Genomic DNA, 25,685 nt, shown 5'->3' with positions numbered 1-25,685 from the left:
ATAACTTCGAGTGTTTCCAGACGCTTAGTCAGAGCCTGACAAAGGCAGGGGCATACGGGGCAGTTGAGTCCACATCACTGGGGTCCCTCAAATCGAATTGAAAGTTTATTTTAGGTTTCCTTCTTTAATGAACTTTTTTAAACAAAATATCAGTACAGTGTAAAATCCGTCAGCTTTATGTTAGCTTCTTCAACAATCTATCGTATGAACACAAAAAATCTATATTTTGTTAATCCATGGCTTTCTAGTGCGGAATTAAACAAAATTTTCGCAATTACGATGGACAAATTTGACTAATCGAAAGCCTGTATATCGCAACACTTTTACATATCGCAAAATACGATATGTTTACAAAAACACAGGCTTCTGTTTGGCTTAAGTGAGCCATCGTAATTGCAAAAATTTAGCTGAATTCCGCCCTAATGTCAAAAAGGATATGAATTTTTCGCAGCTAGATGACAAAGTTAACAATCAGAAAACTGCATTCTGCATGATGGACAAAGAATCGTCAGAAAGTTAATAAAATGGACAGAACGATATTTTGTCTGACCATTGGAGGGGGAGGGGACTTAATAGCTATTTTAGGTTCTAGTCAATTCTCTTGTTATAGATGTATAATGAGGTGAAAAACTTAAATACCTCTATAAAGTTCAATTCTTCATTACAGAAGTAGTGAAGCAGAGAGGGGGCCGCCAACGAAATTTTTGCCCTGGGCCCCAATTAGGCTAAGCCGGGCCCTGCGCTTAGTGATTTTCTCGAAGAATCTAAAGTGGATTTAGATATGGATGATGGTATAAAATCCATGATGGTATAAAAATCCATCTGTCCAGTTTACAGCAATCACTCAGTGATTATTTTCCAAGCCTAGAGAATCAAGATAATTACTGGGTACAAAATCTTTTTAAAATAAAAAATAAAAAACCAATAGGATTTCATTCAATGGATTATGAAAATTTGATGGAATTGAGCTCGGATACACAATTAGATGCCAAATTTAGAACACTTTCACTAACAATATTCTGGTCTGATGTGTTCGATGAACGTCCAAATTTAGTAAAAGAGACTCTATTCGAATTCTATTGCCGTTTGCAACTACTTATTTGTGCGAAGCTGGGTTTTCAAAATATGTTGCGATAAAACCAAATATCGTAACTAACTTAATGCTGCACCAGATGTGCGAGCTCAGTTATCAAACCTAATGCCTAATTTTAAAAGAATCATGGAATCAAAGAAGCAGGTGCATCCTTCACATTAAAGAATTTCCATTTATTTAAGTTCATGTTTGGTATTTTTATTAATTATTTCCATGATTGCTTTTTTTTTTAGTTTTGTTTAATTCAATAAAATCTGAAATACCAAAATAATACTTGTTTCATTTAATATCAGATATTAAATTTTGAAAAGTCGTTGATTAAAAATTATCCAGGGTTCCGCGATTATTGGCAACAAATTTTGGGGTTCCACGACCAAAATAGTTTGGGAACCACTGCTGTAGAGTGATAATAAATTTCATGTTTCTTATTCTACTGTACAATAACAATATGTTACATATTCTAGAGTAGAATGGCAATATGTTTCATGTTCTACTGTAGATTGATACAACATTTCATGGTTCTTATCTTAAATGTTTAGATTACAGTATATTGTTGATTATTTTTACTGAAATAATTTAATATCGTCAAGGAAAAATGATAATCTGTTTTATAAGTCTAACATTGAATAATTATAACAAATCATTTGTGCAATAATAATAACAAGTGAGCTATTTTAGCATTGAACTGTCTGGTGATTAACGAAACACTGAATTGCTTTTAAGAACAAAAAACAATAGATACGTCGGTCAGACATAAGTAAATGTATAAAAAAATATATATAATTACCTGGATTTTCACTGTACTGTAGAAATCCTTTCTCGGCTAACTTAGCTGCCCATGACTGGGCTATGTCACTCAGTTCATCGGACATCAATAACGGTGGACATCCATGCATCGTCCTGTAGTTGTTATGGGCATTGAAAGTATCTCGTTTGAAAGCTTCTAATTCAACAGAACCTGCGAAAAAGCAAAATTAAAAAAAATGTACAGGATTAGCCGCAGCAATAAATAAATATCCATTCTCTCCAACAAAATTCCAAATTATGATCAGTTACAATAGTTATTAGTTAAAAGAATTCTATATCATTAGTAAGTAAAATTAATTTTAAACCATTACCAATCAAATTCTGAATTGCCGACAGCGAAAATTCTGAATTGCCGACAGCGAAAATTCTGAATTGCCAACAGCGAAAATTCTGAATTGCCAACAGCCTACCCTCCAACTTATGAGGACTTTGAAAATAATTCTTTCTAGTGATAGCGAACCAAAGTAGAAACTTTTAAAGCAAATGGATCTCTCATAAAACTTTTATCAGAACTTAAGAATATAGCCATATGGCCTGCACTTTTATAAGTAATAGTGGACAAGTTACGCTAAAATTATTTTTTTTTAAATATTAAGACATTAATTTTGCTACCGTCTGAAAAGAAGATTTCTGAAACTACGGAAATTCCGTAGCAGTTGGAGAGTATGCAACAGTGAAAATTCTGAATTGCCAAACAGTAAAAATTCTGAATTGCCAAACAGTGAAAATTCTGAATTGCCAACAATTAAAATTTTAAATCATGAGCAGGAAAAATTACATTACACTTACAAAAAAACATCAACGGCGCTAAATAACTGGAAAAATATTTTGAATAGAAACACTTTTCTGAAGTAGATATTTAATGATTATTATAGAGCATAAAATGAAAAAGTTAAAATTTAGTATTAAATTATTTTTATGCAAAATTTAAATTATTAGTTCAATAGTGTTTTCTTTTTAATCGGGGAAAATGGGTACATAGGCCTTCTTTAAAACTGGGTCCAACTACATTGTTATTCAATTCCAACTATTAGTTGACACGCTCTCTATATATCTTATTCAAATTTTTAATCGTTAATAAAATACTTTTCATTCATCCATTTATGTTCAGATAATTTTTTTTAAACTTGTAGAGGATGAAACTTCATGTTAATACACGTTTTTTCAAAAGTTTAATTCATTTATTAAATTTAAATAATTTTAGTGTTATATGGGAGAAAAATAGTAATTATTTAATAAAAAGTAACTAAAATAAAATTTTTAATTTTCGCCTTTATTCAGAATGGCATGTATTTAAAAAAAAAAATTTATTCGCGACATTGTTTTAGAACAGAAAAAATAACTGATTTTCGTCACCAGCTGTAGTTAAAGTTCTCCCATTCTAGCCATAAATAATATCTTCCAATTACATCGCGGATGTATAAAATGGGCAATTTTTTTCCCTTCTTTCTCTCAAACAACTCCAAGTATTCGATAGTTGTAGCGCAGAAAAAAAAAGAAGACACGCTTATCCAAGCAAAAATCTCTAGCTTTCCCAGAAAATCCGTGTTTACTACGTGTTAGAGATACTCAGGAGAATACAGGAGCTTGTTAGGAAAAATAGACACTGCTATTTTCATACAAGTACAACAAAGCGTAACTCATTTTTTTTCTGGGTATCTCGGTTTAACTCTGTTATCGATTTCATCAAAAGTTGTTTTACATATTCAAAACAGACCTTCAAATAAAAATGAGCAAATATACACGCACAATTTACTAAATACGTTATACGTGTATGCGTTTAGTTAAATGTAAAGTTTAGTAAAATAAGAATCGGGACGGGATTACATACACTGTTAGAATTTTTATTCTAAAATTACGGGGAAATAACCGGTAGTAATCTGTTTATCGAATTAACCGTAAAGTTTACGGTAAAGAACATTTTTTAACTTTACGGTTTTGAAACCGTCTTTGTAACTGTATCGAATTTATATGATGGTAGCTATGTTTTGAACTGAAAGCTAGCATCTAAATGTGCATTTATTATTTTTAATATGTTTCGTGTAATAATGTTTAGAATTTTTCCTTAAACAAAAATCAATATTGAACAATATATTTAGTTTTATTTCATTGTATATTTGAAATTTTATGAAGATTTTAGTTCAAGTCACAAATAACAATTATTGATCTAGAAAAAAAAATTATTTCGATAGTTATGTATTACAATTTACTGTAGAGCTGACAGCGTAACAAACAAAATTGCAGTTTTACGCTCAAATTTGCCCTTGTTTTGAAAAAATTTATAAATTGTTAAAGTTTTCTTCAAACTTATAAGTTTAAGACCCCTACTTACCAAAAATAAAATTAAAATTTTAATTAAGGCTTTTTCTAAAAAAATGTGTCGAATACTTTAAATCAGTCGTTCTCAATGGTGTTCCGCGGAACTATAGGTAAATGGGTTCCCCGAGTTTGCAAATTTTTTATCAAGTGGATGAATTTTGGAACCTCTGAATATATTTAAATACAACTTATAATTCCTAATTTATTTAGATTTCCAGTTGTTTTTATGAAATTATTGCAAACATTAATGCCAATAAAATAGAAAGGGTATTTCTTAAAAGAAAATATTATATTTATAACTAGCCGCCTAAGGCGGCCAGATGTCCGCCACGCTAAAGGTTTTCACAAATAAAGTTTTTTAAAACATAGCAGGAAATCTGAAGATTAGTGGACAATTAAAGTGTTCCTGTCCAGCAATTTTGTCTTCATATCCAGTTCTGCTGCAGATGTGTTATAGCTCTTGAGGATGTTTGAAATTATATGGCTACAACGCTTAAGAAAAAAAAAAAACTAAAATGCTAAATACATGAAAAGAACACGAAAACGAATAAATTTTTTATGGTATCAATTTCTATTTCTATATAATTTTTCATTGTATCAAATTCTATTTCTATATCTGTTACGTCAAGCACTCAGGTATTATAATTTGATCTAGTTGTGCTTGTATAATTTTGATCTAGTTGCGCTTTCTACGTCATTTTGTTAACATATCGTTTGGTTTGTTATTTAACATCGTTTGGTTTGTTATTTCTAAGTTAACTTTCAAAAAAATGGCTGGCATCAGCATTTTTATTCTTTAAGTTGTTTATTTTTTCTTTTGGAATTCGTTCCTTTTTAACGAAATGTTTTTCAACCTAATCGAATTCTTTGCCGACTGTTCTCTGTATATATAAAGAAAATAAAGTAAATATCTTTAAAGTGTTGTGAAAAGAATTTTTAGTTGTACAAAGTACTACAATATCGCTATAAAAATTATCGTCTTCGCTTAAGAAAAAAAAATAGAGCGTGGAAGGAAGAAGAAAAACTTATTATAACAATTATGAACAGCGACAAATATATCAAAGCGAAGCGTTCTATTTACGTATCGAATATGTTGCCACATTTTTAATACAAAAATTAAACTTTTCTCCACTTTAATAAATGTAAACTAATGCGAACTTTACAATTAAATTATTAATTCCTTCGTATATTATTGGTTTAAGTTGTCGAAAATTAATATTTCAATTGTGAGGTTCGCATTAGCATACATTTATAAGAGTGGGGAAAAGTATATGCATTTTTTAATAGTTTTTTGAATATGACTCTTTGAAGACGAAAAAGCAGACGAAAAGCATAGACTTACAAAATGACTGATAACTAAATAACTAATCAAAATTTTTGAAAAAGAAAAAAAAATACTTCTTCATTATGTCAAAACACAATTATGGGCCGAGTTTCGTGCCCGGCCGAGGCTTCTGGGGCGATATATTGTGATTACAGACACACACACAGCCGCGTTTATTATTATGTATAGATAACAATATGTTGAACAAATTATGAAAAAAAACAAGCATTTATAAAATATTGCTTTGGAATTTTCTTATCACGCTTTTTAAATAAAAATAAAATAACTCTTTAATTTAGAAATATGTTAATACAGTACAGAACCCGTTATCCGGAAATCAGAAAACCGGAAAACCAAATAACCGGAACGAAATTCGATAAATTTTCCCGCCATTTCTAAAAAAATTTTTTTTTCCTCATAAGATTTTAGGATTTTTCTTTCTTTTTTGAAAGATGTTTACCTTACCATCATTTTGGAAATAATCATTAGTGTATTACTTCATCGTTTTTTCTTCTTTTTAAGATTATTTCCAAAAAAAAAGAATTTTTTTTTTAGTTGGGTTTAACAATAAAAAAACGGCTTTTTGTAGCGATTCAGAAAACCGGAAAAATCAGTTATCCGGAATAGCGATGGTCCCGATCGTTCCGGATAATCGGTTCCTTACTGTAACAGTTTTCAACGCAGTTTTCAGCTCGAAGTAAATTATAATCGGGCTTACTTTATCCAGTCATGTTTGTCCACCAGAAACAGATTCATCACTAAACTAAATATAAAACAAGGACTGCAAATTTAACTGTCGGAAATAAAACCTAATTTAAGATTATTAATGAGAAAACGGCGAAAATTCATCTAATTAAATATTTTAAAAATAGTTTTTTATAGGTTATAACGTTATTATTTTAGCAAACATCATTTATTAAGTCGTCAAAAGAAGGTTGATTATTTAGGGTTTCATAGCCGAAAAAAATTCGGAACCACTGCTTTAAAGTAATTTTTTTTTCACTTTTCTGATAGTAAAATATAACTAAAATCTTTCAAAATATCCTGGGTTTAATTTTTCTACTATTGCTGTTGCCTTAGGCCAGTGTTTCCCAAAGTGTGGTACGCGTACCCCCAGGGGTACGGGAGCAGTTTAGTGGGGGTACGCGTTCTTATGCGAAATATCTTGCCACAAACGAAAATTTCAAAAAGCTTTATTTAAAAACAAGGCTAGTTATGAAAATTTACGATTACGTATTTTTCTATTGGTTATTTTTTGCAGAGTTAACAGTTAATTAGTGGTGTTAACCAGCCAGTTGTGATTTTTAACTTTTGTGCAATTTTTTTCTAGTATAAAATACATTCATTTTTTTTTATTAGTGGTACACAGAGTTTCGGAAAATTTAGAAAGGGTACACAAAAGTCATAAGTTTGGGAAACACTGCCTTAGGCCATTAAGATAAGGGTTGTGATTGTTCTTTTCTTCAAGTAGCGCCATCTATGGCCATGAATTCGACTTAAGTCACACCCATACGTCACAGACTTTTATAGAGTGGACCCATTCATACATCCATTCAATCATTCATCCACAGATCGCAATTTTGACCTGAACCAGAGAACGATTAATCTCCAATTCAGTACCCCCAGAGGAGTTGATTTATGGGAACATAGAGGACTTTGTGAATCGACAGATTTAACGTGACCCAGTCACCATTAACTACACGGGGAGTCTTCGTTCTTCTGGATTCGAACTCCTGTTTACTCGAACGCGAGTTCAGCTCCCTGCCAACTAGGTTATCCCGGCTCTATTTTTTCAACAGGATGAAATATATTGTTTTAAAATGCAATTATGATGAAAGCCTAAAACATCAACAGTTTCATCATATGGGGAGAAAAAAAACTAACAATAAACCTTACATTGCATGCTAATTGAGTTCGGAACATATTTTAACATTCGAAAAGGGAACTAATAGAAGGTTTCTAATAAAAAGGAATTCAAAATTTAATATTTCCGCGTCTGGGACACTTTTAGAAAAAGGAATTTATCTATCTTCCAAACAAAAGAATAAACAAAATAATGAAATGAAACAAATAAAATGTAAATTGATTACTCCGGGGGAAAAAAAGTAACAAAAAAGTCTCAATTGTTCTTTTCACACTATTCAAACAAAGGGATGAGTCATTTTCTTTGAAATGCTAAAGTGAAAGTGCTATAACAAACAGTGAGTGATAATGATACTAAAACTAGAACTGATTTAACAACAAATGCTTCCGTGCAATTGGTTATTAGACAAAACATTAATAGAACGAAAGTGAAAGAATTTATTCGATTGACCGATTTTAAATTCAATTATTTCGGCATTCTGTTTTTCTCTTTGGTTTATGATAAAAATCAGATAGTTAAAAAATGCCATAGTATAATATATAAACCTAGAAAAACAATGCTACAGATTAATTCATAATTTTTTTTTTTTTTTTTTTTTTTTTTGGCTCAGTCCAATCTCGGTATCACGAATTTTACGATACCACGAAAAATTCTGCTTTCACTACTTATTTGTTATGATATTAACCAGTTAATAGTAAAGTGCGCAAAAAGAAAAAATAAATAGAAGACTAACTTTTGATTTGGTGATTGGATTTTCTCTTACTACGATGCAACCTTAAAAACCTTAAAAATGCCGATAATTTTCACCGACGTTTACTTTAAGTTATGAAATCAGACACAAGACAGAAACGTACATTCTCTTATGCCTGTTTTTTTTTTATTTTATTGATTCAGATTCTATAACCTCAAAATATGGTTAGTTTAAATGTGGAGAGTCAGAAATCTATGTTATTTGGACCTTTTAAACATTTCTTAATACCACTGAAATTCTTAACGAGATTAAAAAAATGTTTAAACATACTTATGAAGATATTTTTTTATATGAAATTAGATAAATTAATTGTTAAAAATTATTTTTTTACGGTTAATTTAATAATTTGTCAAAAAATATTTTAATATGTAAAATCTATCATTTTTCTCATTTCAATTTAAACAAAATCATTTTTAATGACAAAATAAAAATTTGAAATTACGAAATAAAAAATAAGTTATTGCTAAGTGACATACAAACTGAATGTATTGCAGTCCTCAAAAGCCAATTTTCTTTCTGCGGCGAAGGCCTTTTATCAAAAAAGTGGGGCACCTTTACTGCGAAATATATTCTAAAATCAGTATACGTTAAATAAATTTACTATCAAAACAAAAGCCAGATTCATTACTTTCATATTTGCATATAATTTTATGTAATTTAAATAATTAAGATAGAAAAAAAAGAGTTTTAACGTAAGCTACCAGAAAAAAAAAATTCAATAAATAATAAGCTAAAGAGTTTATTATAGTAATTTTGTGTTAGCTAATATTTCTCATCCAATTGTCGGGAATTTATACGTTAATTCGATACATTCTTTCCTTTATCCTCGAGAAAGTCGAACAAAAGTTTCTGGAAAGTTCGAATGTTTATGAAGTTATTGGTGTTTTGAGGGGATATGGGAAATATCCACATCTCCAGAATGAACGATAATTGGATTGGTTCTGTTCCATTATGGAAAATGATTCGACAATGATGCTGTAATACATTCCATACTATTCTGAGCCAGTGACTTAATATTATCGTCACAAATTCGAATACGAAAATAGAAGAAATTGTACTAATATAAACATTTTAGTAGCATGATTATATGAAATTACTTTTCAGCAAAAATATTGCATGATATGCACGATGTAAATGCATGCAGAGTATTTGATATCATATAATCTCATAAAAAATCGGAATTGGAAAAAAGTTGAAAATTTCTATGGGACAAGATTGAAAAAAAAAACATTCTTGAAAAAGACAATTACTGTTCGAAGATTCATGCGCTACCTGTTTTAAATATGTTACATTTGTAACTTCGCCAAAGTCTAACAATCATTTAATATTTGTTTCACACGCTAAAAGCTTAAATCCTGTTTTAAGAGCTTAACCCTTTAAGGATTACTTAACTAATTTGAATTTAAGTACTCTTAAAATGAATCAAAAACATAATTCTTAGATGATTTTTTATTTCTATTCTTTAAAATATGATGTAAACAGTGGTAGTATTTTTATTTCATTATTTGCATTTTTCTTAAAACAATTCTATTTACTGTTATGTATTTAAAATAAAAAAAAGTATTATAAATATATGATAAGGTGAATTAACACGTTGAATGCCACGTTAATTTAACATGGCTTGCCCGTCTGGCCAAACGGTAAATAAATACAAGCTAAATTTGCAAATATTAGACAGATTTTGCTAGTTTTTTAAAAGGTTTAGCATGACATATTTGAAAAAAGTGGTGAATAATACAAGCCAACGAATTGTTTAGAAATAGTGGTGGATAAAATTCTACTCAATTGAATTTATTAAACCAAGAATCACAATTAATAAACTACCACTTGAAAATATTTATTCGCTGTCCAGAGCAAGTTGGCATCTCTGTGTATGTAAATAAAACTATTTTTGTGTGTTCTATATTGCATTAATTTCTTCAAACCATTTTAGTAACGATAATATAAAAAATTAAAAATTTACTCGAATTATGTACTTCAAATAATCTTGACTTCGCCTGTCACCGGTGACCCCCGTGGCGCTACGAACAAGCTCAGTGCCGATCACCGGTGACCCCCAATGGCATTCAACTTGTTAACGCTACATCGCTATAGGGTTCTTTACAACTTTTTCAATTTGTGTAAGGTGACAAAAAAAAATTTCCTTTCTTTACTTGCATTACAATCGTATCTTTACTAGTAAACAGATGAAATTTCATTTCAGTACAAATTTCTGGGCATCAGAAAGTTAATTTAATCTAAATAGACCAACGCTTTTTTTAAACTTAGGGGCACATCTTTTATTACAGAAATATACAACATCCACATAACTAATATCTACATTTAAAACAATTTCTTCCCTAAAAATAGTCTGAGAATGTTTTATACGAAGAAAGAAAATAAAATATGCAGACTTTCCAAGAAGTTGGCTTTCTCTAGTTTCATCTAAAAGCCAAATAATCTCTACTTCTGTATGAAAATGGACTCTACTCTCGGTTTCAGTATAAGATACCGTAATTTACAAAAATGGAAATGTACCATGCAGTACACGTAGTGTCGTGTTAGAACCTTGAATAGAATACAAAAAGATTCCTTGAGACTAAAAGTTACTAAACTGGGAAAATGTGAAACGAAAAATAAATGCGATTTATATTTTTAAACTAACCCACTACATCAACAAAACAAAAAGATCTAAATGGTAAAACGTAAAGCCAAATACTTTTAACACATCCTTTAATCTTGCTAGGTCCATGACATCACGGTTAAAAAAAACATTACTGCAAAGTTAAGATGCATTTAAAATAAGGCAAAAATTTCCATGGATGCATTCGAAGTTAAAAGTAAAATAATTATGTATATTAAGATTTATATCAAGTAAAGTTATGTGTTTTAATATGGGTTTTCATTGATACCATATCCTAGAAAATTAAATAATCATAATGAAAACTCCACATATGTTGATGATTTTGATTTGGTGTATTTTTGCGGCCACCACTATAGAATATATAAAAATATGAAAATTCCACGTCACCATACCTCTAACCGCAAAAGTGATGTAGCAAACGAAAGGAATTCTTACTAGCATTAGTGGAAGTTTGATATCACCTTTAAATTCTTCTTAAAAGGACCTTAGAAACCCTCGTTTTTTTAGAAATGGCAAAAAGTATTCCGGATACTTATCTAGAATTCTTAAAAAAATATTAAAAACTGAGAATTTTTTTTTTACTGGATATTGACAATGGATACAACGAGAGCTACTCTGAATTTTCAAAGACTGTAGTAGGACTATTGAATTGAATTTAGGTTATAATGGCACTAAGTCCAAAAGAGGATATGCTGCACCAAACGAACTGTTTCAAAATAAGTCAAAAGGTTAAATACCACTACGAATTTATCTTTCTAAAATATATATATATATATATATATATATATATATATATATATATATATATTTCTCTTACACGGCGACAAAAAAAGCCTCATTACAACTCCCCGAAAGGCAACGCTAGAAAATCGACCAATGATTACCGCCAAAAATATCACATGCCAAATCTAGCTGAGGTGGCTCAACATATAGCGCTTTTAAAAACGAAAACTGAAATAGCCAGAGAGAGCATTCTCAACAAATACTATTAAGCTAGGCAGAAGTGAGTAGTCTTTGTCGATAGAACTCTATTTTAGTATTTTGTCGAAAGCGCTTTTTTTTCACGAATTTATATATTACGAATTTATTTGACGATTTTTGATTTATATCACGAATTTATTTGTTTTATTATTGTTATTAGTTATTCATTGAAAAATGAGTCTCAGTCGTGCTGTTACGCTTTTGAAGTATAATCAACAGAAGCGTGCTCGAAGATTGGAGGAGAGCATTGATGACAGCTATGAAAGACGTAGTGGTGAAAGAATGCGCAGGCGACGTGCTGTCATTTTAGTAGACTTAATTATAGCCAAAATTTTTACCTTTTTAAAGAGATGTCAGTTTTAGAAATTTTATCTTAAGATTTTATACTATAGCACATTTCTAATAGGTTTAACGAATTACATGTCTTTTATTTGAATTTAAATTTATTTTAATGACTTAGTATTTACTAAAAATATTTAATTTTTTTTTTAAAAAAAAGTTGTTATATGGATTTGAATGCTTGTTTTGAATTCTTAGAATTTTGTGCATTTGCAATGCACCTAAGATAGTAGCGAGCGAAGCGATCTTGGTTTGCGAAGCAAACCATATAAGATTGCGTAGCATTTTTCGGGGGTTAGCGAGCGCTAGCGAGCAGGGGGCGCAGCCCACTAGTACATTAAATTGCTTAAACAGTTCATGATTAAACAGGTGTATTCAAAATCAAATGATAGGATAGGATGAAAGTGTAGAAAAATAGGATAAAAACAAGTTTTATACAATAGAGGACTTAGACAATAGTATAAGTAGGACAATAGACAATAATATCAATAGGAAAATTGCATAGATGATGGGTTTCACCTAACAAATCTATGAGGGTTTTGAAGATCGGCTGATTGGCGTCTTATCTCTCAAAAACTAGCAATTTGTATTCGGTAACAGGACTAATGCAAACTTAATTTGTATCCTGTTACAGAATCCTGTTACCGAATACTAACTCAATTTGTATTCGGTAACAGGAGCGCTACGGAGAGTGATTGACATATGGGCTTTTCGATTAACAATGAAGGGATTAAAATTGAAGAAAAAGGTTGTAGTTAGTGAAATGAAAGCTTGCAACGATATTCGGGCTTCAATATATGACAAAGACATTCCATATATATCGCGATTTAAAAAATTCACATAAATGATAGTAACTAAGTTCATTTGATTTTTTTAAAAAGAAAAAAGAAAAGAAAAGGAAGTTTCGTAAATATGCCGATTAGCCACACCAAATTCACCGATATTTTATATACATATGTAACCGTCGTTGAACAGCGAACCCAATTTAGGGTTCACGATTACTAATGCTCAACTCCATAGCCTTGTAGTTTTAAACCCAATCCAGAAGACAAGGGAACTACAGGCTCAAGTATTGGGAGAACTTTTGCCTTCGTGGATGACTTTTTGATGGAACTAACCAGCACTTGCGTTACATGGAGAGGAAGACCATGAAAACCGTCCTTGGTTAGCCTGACGGCAAGGGGACTGACCATGATCCGTCGACCACTGAGGATATTTTACGTCAGCATTGTGGTCGCGGGCATCGAACACGGGTCACCTCATTGGGAGGCGAGTGCTCTATCCCCTGAGCCACCACGACTCATATTCGCCATTAATAAAAATCTTTGGGTGGTCACAGAGAGCTCCCATCTAGACACCCCTCAATCCAAAGCGCTTTTGATTTTCAAAACTACTTGTAGCTAGAATCTCCATTGACTGCGTTTTTTCACTAGATTATGTGATCGGACGCTGTATCGGTTAAATAAGTGTTTAGATTATTAAGGATAAGTGAAATATTATGAAGTATAATATTGTAGAGTTATATGTATAATAATCTAAGAAATAATAGCTGCAATATAATATTAGATAATCATATTTCCAGTATTCTGACACTGCAATATTTTTGTTACCTTAACTCTTAAGTGTTTCAGGTTAAAAACTGTTTTCGCATTAATTACACGAAATATGCATAAATAAACACAATCAACAGGCCACAATTTAATTATATTGTGGTCGTTTGAACACAATGAAGTAAACATTTGTGAATCGAAAGCATTTTCGGAAAGTTTAGGATCCCTTTAGCTGCGCTGTTGAGGAATGAGATATTGAAATTTTTAAAAAAAATAAGCTTTGACCTATAACAGGAATTGCGTTTTTTCTAAAGCATTGATTAGACGAATATCTGAAAACACCAAACTCGCTATTTTCCCTTTATCGCTATTCCTTACTAGTTATTATCCCTTTATCGCTATTTTCCACTATTTTCCCTTTATCGCTATTACTTATTCGCTATTGTCCCATTAGCTCCGCATTTTAGAAATGAGATATTGAATTTTTTCCGTTGCGCATTTTAGGAATGAGATTTGACGAATATCTCAAAACACCAAATTCGCTATTATCCCTTTATCGCTATTATCTCTATTGCTGTTCATTTTAGGTATGAGATATTGAAATTTTAAAAAAAAATAATAAGCTCTGACCTATAACAACAGGAATTGCGCAGTTTCCAAAGATTGACAGATTCCATTGATTTGACAAGTAACTCAGAACACCAAACACGCGATTTTTCTTTTATCGCTATTCCTTACTAGCTATTTTCTCTTTATCGCTATTCCTTAATCGCTATTGTCCCATTAGCTCCACATTTTAGAAATGAGACATTGAATTTTTTCCGCTGCGCATTTTAGGAATGAAATTTGACGAATATCTCAAAACACCAAACTCACTATTTTCCCTTTATCGCTATTCCTTACTCGCTATTATCCTTTAATCGCTATTTTCCGCTATGTCCTCTTTATCGCTATTCCTTACTCACTATTACCCCTGTAACTGCGCATTTTAGGCATGAGATATTTAAATGAAAAAAAAATAATAATAAGCTTTGACCTATAACAACAACAACAGGAATTGCGCATTTTCCAAAGCAGCAGTGATTTGACGAATATCTCAAAACACCAAACTCGCTATTTTAAACGTCTTTATCTATTAACTCAACGCAGTTGCAGGCGAGGAAAGAATTATACCTCAACAACCATCCATCACGGAAACGAAATATTACTCTCGAGTTTTGAACTTCATCTTTCCCCTCCACCCCCAAGGATCTTGAGTTCTCTTCCCGCTTCCAGAATATATCCCCATAAGAAAATAGCGCAAAAGAAAAGAAAAAAAAACATTCCCAAGTCTCACAGAGCAACACTCATCACTTACGGTGTGAGTTTACTTGTAGGTGAGACAGAAGGCATATTTCACAGTCACCCCTTTAAAACCGTTTCGTTGTGCCTTGTTTGCTTTTGTGTCCAACGATTTGGATGACGGCCACGGTGTTTTTGAGGTTTTTTGGCGATATTCCATCCCACCAATGCAATGTGTGAGCTACAAATGATGCGCGCCCTTGAATCTTTCCACGTGTAATTCGAATCTGATAATGCCTGGAATCTTTTTTTTCATCGAATTCCATTCCAACAACCTGCCAGGTATCTTAATAGTTTTTCATTCTTTTCCTCGGGATACCTTGGGCATTCCGCGTTTCAAAAATAACAGTCATCGCGAAGGAATGTTATGAATGATTCCTTAAAACGGCTTATAAGACATTGGAAGTGTTCGCTTGAGGGTAAATTAAGAAATTCTGCTGTAAGCAGGATCTGATGATTATCTATAGTTAGTTATCTATCGTATATTTTGTGATCAGTAGTTTTCTAAAGTTTAAAAATTGAATCATCTTCTCCCCAACTTTTGTTCTAAGATTCTTTGCAAAATGGTAAACCTGCTTACATAGTGACAAACAGCTTGTAATTTCTTTGTTATCTGATTAGCATTTTAAAACACATCGGCAGTACAAACAATACGAATATAAAAAGAAAAAAAAAGTTCTTTTTGATCTACTAATTTAACATTTGAAACGTTGATTAGTGACAGGGTGAATAGCCAAATCTTTCAACAAAAAATAAGCACCTTTTACAGAGATGCCAACTTGCTCCGGAGAGCAAATATATAATTTAAAGTGGTATTTTATCAATTGTGACTCTTGGTTTAATAAATTCAATTTAGTAGATTGTTATCCACCACTATTTCTAAATAATTCGCAGGCTTATATAATTCACCATTTTATAATGATTAGGTCATACTGTACCTATTAAAAAACAAGTAGAAATAGTCAAATATTTGCAAAATTTACTTTGTAGTCACTTACCGTTTTTATAATTATTTTGGCGTGTCCGGAGCAGTTGGCATCTCTGCTTTTAAGTACTTTTTAAGCACTAAACAAATATTTTTAAGCACCATATACATTAACAAAATGCAAAATAATGTTTTTTGAACTTTACATGATTATGATAAAATAATTAGTTTCTGATAAAGCATTTTTTTTCCTTGATTTCATTAGCCACCACAAAAAGATCGAAAGATTTTCCGGTTCAATTTCAGAGGGAGGAAAATGAAGACCGACATTGAGAATATCTTGCAAAATGCAGCAGAGTTGCACACGAGAGCGTAAGAATCTCACCGAACCCAGCTCAGTAGATGCACAAGTATTTCATCAAACATGTAACATGATTGGCGCTCGTTCCGTAGCGTATGAACGCTACGGAACGACGGTACGCCGAAAAGCATTGCCTTTGAATGAATTGAGAAGCCGTCGAATAGATCAATATGAAAAACATGCCCTTGCATAGTACGTGGCGAAAATCGACATGGTAAGGACAAAACTAAGCACTTTTTAAAAATGCTCAATAAAAAAGCACCTTTAAGGGCTTTTAAAAGACAAAAATCGAAAATAAGCACCTTTAATCACTTTTTAAAAACGCTACGCGCCCAGGAGTGAGTATCGTGTATGCGAAATTGACAATGGATATCAATGTTTGATGGTCAGTAGTTTTCAGCAGTTTACACCTGTTTTTTTGTCAAAAGAATCTTTCTCGTTATTTGATAGACCTTTGAGAACACATCAGTACATTAATTAAAAAGTTATTTTTGGGATAATCTATTTAAAGTTTTAGACCTTAATAAACAGAAAAGCATATATTCAGCATACATACTGAGGTGTGACATTCACATTCGCGTCTTTGGCATAGTGTAGTTAACTAAAAGACGAATCTAAAAGATAACAAGAAATAAAAATTCGTGGATTCGGTGGCGCAGACTACAAACTACCTGTACATTCTGTGAAATATAGTTCGCAGTATTTTAAAGAAGGTGAGTAAAAAACTTTATTCTTGAAATTTAAATTTTTTACTCAAGCAAGAGAGCACTTATATGTTTAAGAAAAATTACTTCACGATCAAATCTGACAACAGTTTGGAAAAATTTGGCAATAACAGAAAACAAAAATCGGAAATATCACAATAATTCATCTAAATAGCCTCATTATGTAAAAGATTTTGTAAAAAATTTTCCCTAGATAATGGAACAAATTTTCGGTAAGTGACGAAGAATATTATCCTGTAATAAGTACTTTAAAAAACTATTTAAGTTGCTGGCAATTATTTAAATTTAAGCAACATAATTCAGTACTAACGCTTAATGAACTGTACTGTGACAGAACTTCAAAAAGTAATAACTTACATAATATCAGCCTTAAGGCTCTAGCAAATTCATACGCATCTGCCTGAATGCTCTGGAAAATTCATTTGTGCCCTCTCAAAGACACTCTCAAATTCATCGGTACCATCTCGAAGACGCTCTCAAATTCATCGGTACCATCTCGAAGACGCTCGCACACTCATCGGTACCATCTCGAAGACGCTCTCAAATTCATCGGTACCATCTCGAAGACGCTCTCAAATTCATCGGTACCATCTCGAAGACGCGCTCTAATTCATCGGTACCATCTCAAAGACACTTGCAAACTCATCGGTACCATCTCAAAGACACTTGCAAACTCATCGGTACCATCTCAAAGACACTTGCAAACTCATCGGTACCATCTCAAAGACACTTGCAAACTCATCGGTACCAACTCGAAAACTCTCGCAAATGCATTTTTATGTGACTGAACGACTATAACAAGTTGCCAACTACCTTATTCCTTACATCTGTAATTGATGATATAATATAATGATGTAACTAAATAGCGTATAACTAATATAGGACAAAGACCGGGTAAAACTGAGTTCTTCGATTGTGCGGAATTAGTTCTCTCTGGTGGACAGACAATGAGGGGGATTAATTCTTGACTATGCCAACCTTCATCTATCAAAAGGTACCTCGAGATAGGATCAAGTTAATACGCCTTATATACTAGAGAATTGTTTAATAATCGTAGTCATAGTTACGCTACAATACTCTCCCATCAGAATTTAATCAGGGATGGAATTCGATGAACAGATACCACTAGTTGCCGTATTTGCGAAAGACCGGGAGAGCTGTGTTGAGTTGACTGAATTTTGAGCACTTACGGGGAGAGGTGTACTAAGTTCACCGAGCTTAGGGGACTATTTTATGAGCAAATTAACTATTCAATGTTAACCATTCTTCGATGTTGGAGAGTTCATACCACGTCCGCCATAGAGGGGAATTAATTATTGACTATGTCAGCCTTCATCTATCAAAAGGTACCTCTAGACAGAATCAAGTTAACATGTCTTATGATATACTAGTGAATTGTTGTTTAATAATTGTGGTGGCAGTTACGCCACAATACTATTCGCCCCAACAGATTTGTTATTAGAAGTAAACATGCATCCCGAATGTTGCGCTAGTTAAAATGCGAATTTTTGAGTAGGCATAAAAATGAACTATTAAATATGGAACAATGGAACCCCGTTCTAGAAGAGAACTTAGTCACAGGCGTTAATACAGTTTTAGAAACACAGAGAAAGCCTGATCCTCTTTCTAAACCTCTTAAAAGATAATGATGCCAAGCAGTGCCAGAATACGAACTGTTTAAAAGTTACAGATTTCAAAGAGTGACAACTGGTCTACGCCTTTAGCGTTTGTTGTATCACGCAAAGATATAAAGCCAACACCTCGAACAAGAAAAAAAAAAGCAAACGATAAAAGAAAGGTAAAAATCTGTCATTTTAAAACATCCTCGCAAATTTAGAATATGAGGTTTGGAAAAAAAAACATTAAAAAAAAGTGCTATTTGGTAAGAAAAAGTTTTTCTGGTGTGATTTTAAAAACAGAAAAGAGAAAACAAAATTACTAAAAAGAAAAGTGTATGATGAACCAATTTAAAATAAACAATTTCATCACTAAACCTGAATCCTTGACTTTTTCCGATGAAGACGCCATAAAAACGCATCAGATAGATTGTTTACATTATAATCGTGAATTTTTTAACTCGGAAAGGAAAGGTGGATAAATGGGAAGTGTTTTTGCTAGGCCAACAAGAGTTGCAGTGCAACGGTAGAAGATCTTCACATTTGTATAATATTTATAAAGAGTCAATCTTCTCTCTACATATAAATCAATGTATGGACTCCCAAACTATCCGACCGAAAGTGAAAAAATTTGGCATATAGGCAGTTCAAAGTCACTGTCAACATTAGATCACTGTATAAGAGGAAAACGAAATGAAATTTTCAAATTGATTGAGCGTTAGCTTTTTTTATAGATTTAATTATAAACGATTCGATTTTTCAATTATTTTAAAGATAACAGTGATATTTTCTAGCTTATAGCTCTTTTAATGGAAAAAAAGTTTATTGCACATATTAATATTTAATTATTTTTTTTATTCGCTATGCCAAATAAATTCAATGAACATTATGACCGTGGTTATTCATGGACTATGTCACCAAATTAATATTTCTAAAGTTTTCTAATATCGCGTGTTTATTATCAGGAATCATGTACTGTATGCAACTTAATAATGAATATTTTGATTAAAATCTCACAGTATCAAAAAATTCGGTTCTAATTAAGCATTCTAATATCAGCTAGTCAGTTTTATCCCACTTTTCCCTATATAATGTAAGTAAAAATATTTTCAAGTGATCCATTTCTCTAAAATAAACTAAAATAAACTAAAACAAACGAGCGAACTAACAAAACTAAAACAAACGAGCGAACTAACAAAACTAAAACAAACGAGCGAACTAACAAAACTAAAACAAACGAGCGAACTAACAAAACTAAAACAAACGAGCGAACTAACAAAACTAAAACAAACGAGCGAACTAACAAAACTAAAACAAACGAAACGAACGTCAAAACTTAACAGGACTGAAGCATACTTGGATTTTCAATTTATCATAGCCTTATTTTAAAGCATCTGTTGCCTCATTTCATCCCATTTCCTTTTTTTTCTTTTTTTTTTAAAACCCAAATGCATTTTCATTCCCCATTTCCTTTTTAAATCGAATTCATCCAACACCTATTTAACCTTAATCTAATACAACTATTTTCAAAAATAATTTTTATTTGAATATCATTTTTTAACATAATTTTTTTTTCAAATATTTATTTTCAAACTATCTATATTTTACGATTTTTTTTAATTATTATTTTATCAATTTTGTCACTGCTTTACAAATAATTAAATCAATATTATTTTTAAAAATATCAATATTATTTTAAACATAACTATATTGATATAATTTTTAAATTAATTATACTATAATATTTTTTAGAAAAAATCACTCTATCAATATATTTTCAAATATTTCTCTTTTATTACAGTGGAATTTAAAGCTCCTATCTCTTTTCTTTATCTAAATGCAACCATCACTTCAATACTTTCAAAATAATTATATCAAAAAGATAATTATGTTATTGTTTCAATGATATAATTATCTTAATGATATTTAATGATTTCAAAATAGTATCAACATTTTTAAAATAATTATATCAACCTTATTTTCAGAATAATTGTTTCGTCATTATCATTTCCAGCCTACTTATCTTATCAATATTATATTGAAATCTTTGTTACTAAAATATATGAAGCATTATTTTCAAAAGTGTTTACTATTATTTTCAAATAGTTTTAAACCTTAAATGCATTACAATAAACAATTTTCAATTTAAACATATTTAGATATCACCAAAAAAGAAAAAAGAACTAAAACGATCACATCGGATATTATAAGAAAAAACACTTTATGAATCTAATTTAAGAATCATTAGTCCAACAAAACAAAGGCTTGCATACTTTATGAAGGTAGAAAAGAGAGTGATTATAAAATTTGTTTTTTTTTTCGTTGCCGGTCGTTGTTGCCAAATCTATTTCCCGTTTTGCATCCAGAGATAAGTGAAAGAGATATTGTCAAAGCATTCTAGTGGTATTCAGAAAGTACCACCTTCCAATTCTTGTCTCTGGATTCGAAAAGGAGTTAAGACTATCCTTGACTAATGCACGGAAGAAAAGGAAAAAAAAATGAACAGATCTTTATCGTCTTTCTGGGTGTCATTTTTAGAAGCAGATTTTACGCTACGATAACTATGTACATTTTTTTATTATTTTTTTTTCTTTCACAATTAAAACACTTGACTTCTGAACTTCGTTGGCATCAGATGATGAATTTGCGCTTGCCTTAAATGGTTCGGAGGTTAGAAGTTATTCCAAAATCGTCATTTATAAAGTAATCATTTATAAAACTTGATGTAAACTTTGTTTTATAAATTGTTTTTATACGGTAATAGAGCTTGTCATACACAATTCAGTTAATTACAGTTATAGAAATATCTACGATATTTAAATTACAGTATTTGCCTTAGTTTTTTTCAATATACAGTTCCTGGCCAAATTATTAGACGTAATATAAGATTTTATGTAAAATCTTAATTATCAAGTGATACAGTAGGGAACCGATTATATTCCGGATAACTGATTTTTCCGGTTTTCAGAATCGCGACAAAAAGCCGTTTTTTTTTATTGTTAAACCCAACTAAAAAAAGAAATATTTGGAAATAATCTTGAAAAAACAAAGTAATACACTAATGATTATTTCCAAAATGATGGTAAGGTAAACATCTTTCAAAAAAGAAAGAAAAATCCTAAAATCATATGAGGAAAAAAACATTTAAAAAAAAAAAAAATGGCGGGAAAATTTATTGAATTTCGTTCCGGTTTTTTGGTTTTTCCGGTTTTCTGATTTCCGGATAACGGGTTCTGTACTGTACTATACAGTTTTGTTGTTTTTAAGCTGCTGGTCTGCACTTGTTTACATTCGTATATCAATTGGTTAACATTGTCATGCAATATATTGAAAATAAATACAAATAGGAAGTATATAAAAAACCTCCTGAATAATAACCCATTACATGTATGTTTAAATATAAAAGTATTGCACATAAACTCGTGCAAAACATGCAATTATTAAAATACTACAGCACGTCTAATAATTTGGTCTAATTATTATAAAATACTAATATAATACCTAATGTAATACATATTCCATATTTACATAACATATCGTCTAATTTATCCAATCGTCCGAATTTATATTATATATCGTCTAATTTCACCAATTTATGCACGGACGTAAAGAAGTGCAAACGGGTTTCTGTCGCGTAAAAACAATAAAGCTGTATAGTATCACGTGATAATTAAGATTTTACATAGAATTTTAAAATGCGTCTAATAATTTGGACAGGGACTGTATATACACGATATCGCTTCATTATTTTTACAATTTATGTACTTTTTTACGGTAAAAAATAAATATTCCATGCTTGAAGCATATTTTCAATTCGACATACTACTGCATTTTCTTTTGATTTTAAAAGTTCAGACAGCATCATGCTATCACTATATTTTAAGAATGATTCGCAAGTTTATCGTGTCTCACGATATCGTATATCGTATCGGAATAATTAACATGAACGATAAAGCGATCCCAAGGAGATGACTCAGGTTCGAATCTCAGCGGTGGGTGATCGAATTCTGCATCCAACTCGCACCGACCACATTTCTGACGTAAAACATCCCCAGTGGTAGATTGATCATGGATTAGAGTCCCCTAATTGTCAGGGAAACCTTAAGAATTTATTGTGGTTTTCTTCTCCAGATAACGCAAATGCGGGTTAGTTCCATAAAAAGTCCTCAACAGAGGCTCGTTTTTCCCAATGCTTGATTCAAGAGTTTTCTTGTCCTCTCGATTGGTTCAAAATTACAAGGCTACAAAGTCGAACATTGATAGTCCCAAAATTGGGTCGACGGTTATAAAATTAAATATAAAACATTGCATATGAACACACTAATATCGCGATCAATATCGAAATCAACAAATATCAAGTATGGTAATAAGCCGAGTTTTATGGACAATGATATCACGACTATTATTATAATTACCGTGATACGATATTATCGTAATTCATTGGGTAACAAATATATTGAACAATTAAAAATGTAAATTAGTTCAATTTGATAAATTTTGAGATGTAGTGAAATATAGATATTTTTTTATGGTGTGTCACCTCCTTCGCTTTCACTCAGAGCAAATAAAAATAAATAAAATAAAAATTAAAATCAGTAGGGTAATAATGGAGACATCTCTGTGTGTAAATCACTAAGAATTGAAATATTCAAAATATGTTTAGACTAATACCACAATAAAAACTTTATTCGAAAACATGAAGTAAAAGGTACAAAAATGTACTCATTCATACAATCCAATGGAATAAATTAAATTATGCAAATTCTGCTTTTAAAATTTTACTTAAATACGAGACTATGAAAATACAGAAACTCTAGATCCCACAGGGAATATAAATATCGAAGTAAATGAAGGTAAAATGTATGTTTCCAAATGAATTTTGCTTCACCTTTAAAAGTTTAGTTCATAACTCTGCTTATTAATCTTAGCACCGTTATCAATGGTCATAAAAAATAAAAGTGACTGTATAAAGATAAAAAAAAAACTAACCAAACATCGCTTATAATATAAAGTTTATTTACTTTTAAGATAAAACAAATATTTTTCGGTTTTTTTAAATGCAATTTAAAAGAATGATTCAGTACGTTGATATTTTTAAATCATTTGTAAAGAAAATAAAACTTACAATGAGTAAAACAACAAACAAAAAAAAACAGAACACCCTGAATAACTTTTGATCTATTAATCGAATTTTCACGTTCTAATACAGAACGTTAATGGTTCGCTGCCCTAACCTTAAATATGCTAATTATTTAGTTCAGACGATATTTTAAGTGACGAAATCAAACATAAACAAACATTCTCTTAACTTTCTCGAGAACTTAAGAAAATTAAAAAAAAAAATTACACACAATTATGAAATTTGGATCGGAATGATTGGATTGAGGAAAAAAACACTCATGCGAAAAGTAATTTTTATTAAATATTTAATGCTTTTTTTTCATTAATTATTTTGTTTAATGATAATCGAAAAATTTTCAAAAGTAAGTTAAACAATTTTTTGAATCTTTCTAAATAATGTAATTTTATATGGCATTTAAATTTTAACGAAATTTAATTTAACTAAATATTTTGAATTTTAGCGAAACTTAATTTATCTAAATATTTTGAATTTTAACGAAATTGATCGATTAGTTTGAGTTATCAAAAGTGTCGTATTTATCACAGCACTTTATATACGACTTTCACTACTTTTTAATATTTCGAAAGAACAGAACTTTTGGCCTTCAACTCTTTTTCATTTGCTTCTAAAATTTAACATCACGAGAACGTGGGCATTATACAATCAAGGGAATGATATAAAACGGTGTTATAAACGAAGCCTATCCTGAAAACAAAAAGAAAAAAAAGGAAAAGTAATCCATACTTAAATAGAATTTCTCTTTTATTAAAATTGAATTCTGTTGATTACATACAAGAATATCATGAAAACTAGCATTTAAAATATTTGGTTTAACCATTTTTTTTTTTTTTTTTTGGCAGTTTTGGGTTGGAGAATTACTAAATTAAATGTCTCCGAGAAATATTCTGCAGTAACAAACAATTGAAATCACTATTTTACAATAAAAAAAAACTTGGTTAGATTTCAATAAGGCATATTTTCCCTAATAACCGATTGAGAGCGGCGATGGCTCAGGGGTTAGAGCATTCGCCTTCTAATGAGGTGAACCGGGTTCAAATCCCTGCGATGGCAGGTCGATACGAATCCACAACCGGCTTGCACCGACCACAGCGCTGACGTGAATATCCTCAGTGGTAAACGGTTCATGGTTTATAGTCCCTTTGCCGTCAGGCTAACCGTGGGAGGTTCTCGTGGTCTTCGCCTCCATGTAATGCAAATGCGGGTTAATTCCATCAAAAAAGTCCTCCACTAAGGCAAAATCTCTCTCAATATTTGAGACAGGAGTTCCCTTGTTTTCGGGATTGGGTTCAAAATTACAAGGCTACTGAGTTAAACATTAGTAGTCATAAACCCAAAAATTGGATTGGCTGTTCAACAACGGTTATAAAATATAAAATAAAAAGAAGAGTGATAAAAGGTATACTAGGTTGAAAAGTATTTTTTAAAAAACTTTCTCACACCGGAAAATTTTATTTTAATGTTATTGTATAGATAAAATTATTAATAAAAAATAATTTTTAAAAGAAAAAAAAATTTCTCCATGAATTATATAAATTTCTGTACCTAAAAACATGTGAAATATTTTCAGAAAATTTTAAGTTCAGTTTATTGCAAGAATTATTGAAAACGTAAAACAAGAACGCGAAAAAAAATTTAAAAAATACAATTGTTTTCGTAAGTTTTTTTTCAATAATTGATTAAGCAGATCGAAAGGAACAGGAACCTTACAAATTAATAAGTTTTTAAAAAAAGTTCAGATACAAAACAAGCTTGTCTGTAATTTAACTGTTCTTATTTTCAGAAAACCTTAAAATACATAATTTGAAAAAATTACACATTAACGTTTACAAATGTCCATATTCCGTTACTATTAAAGAGTACCATTTTATTTATTTTTTTAAATTTCCCGTTTCGCAATTGTAAAATTAAAACAAAGTCGTATAA

The 25,685-nt window shown here is 30.9% G+C and overlaps 1 protein-coding gene across 2 annotated transcripts in view; it reads right to left on the bottom strand.

Moving 5' to 3' along the window:
• The window catches only part of LOC107440181 (Golgi-associated plant pathogenesis-related protein 1), a 49,832-nt gene that overhangs the window by 6,898 nt on the left and 17,249 nt on the right, over positions 1–25,685 (bottom strand). For both annotated transcript variants that reach the window (XM_016053027.5, XM_016053026.5), the window contains exon 2: positions 1,881–2,051. In XM_016053027.5, coding sequence (XP_015908513.2) covers positions 1,881–2,051 — 171 coding nt within the window. The remainder of the gene's footprint in view (positions 1–1,880; positions 2,052–25,685) is intronic.

This window comes from Parasteatoda tepidariorum, chromosome 3 (genome assembly GCF_982258835.1).
Source record: "Parasteatoda tepidariorum strain Cologne lab strain chromosome 3, Ptep-v5.0, whole genome shotgun sequence".
Taxonomy (NCBI): Eukaryota; Metazoa; Arthropoda; class Arachnida; order Araneae; family Theridiidae; genus Parasteatoda; species Parasteatoda tepidariorum.
This window is presented reverse-complemented; position numbering and strand designations above follow the sequence as displayed.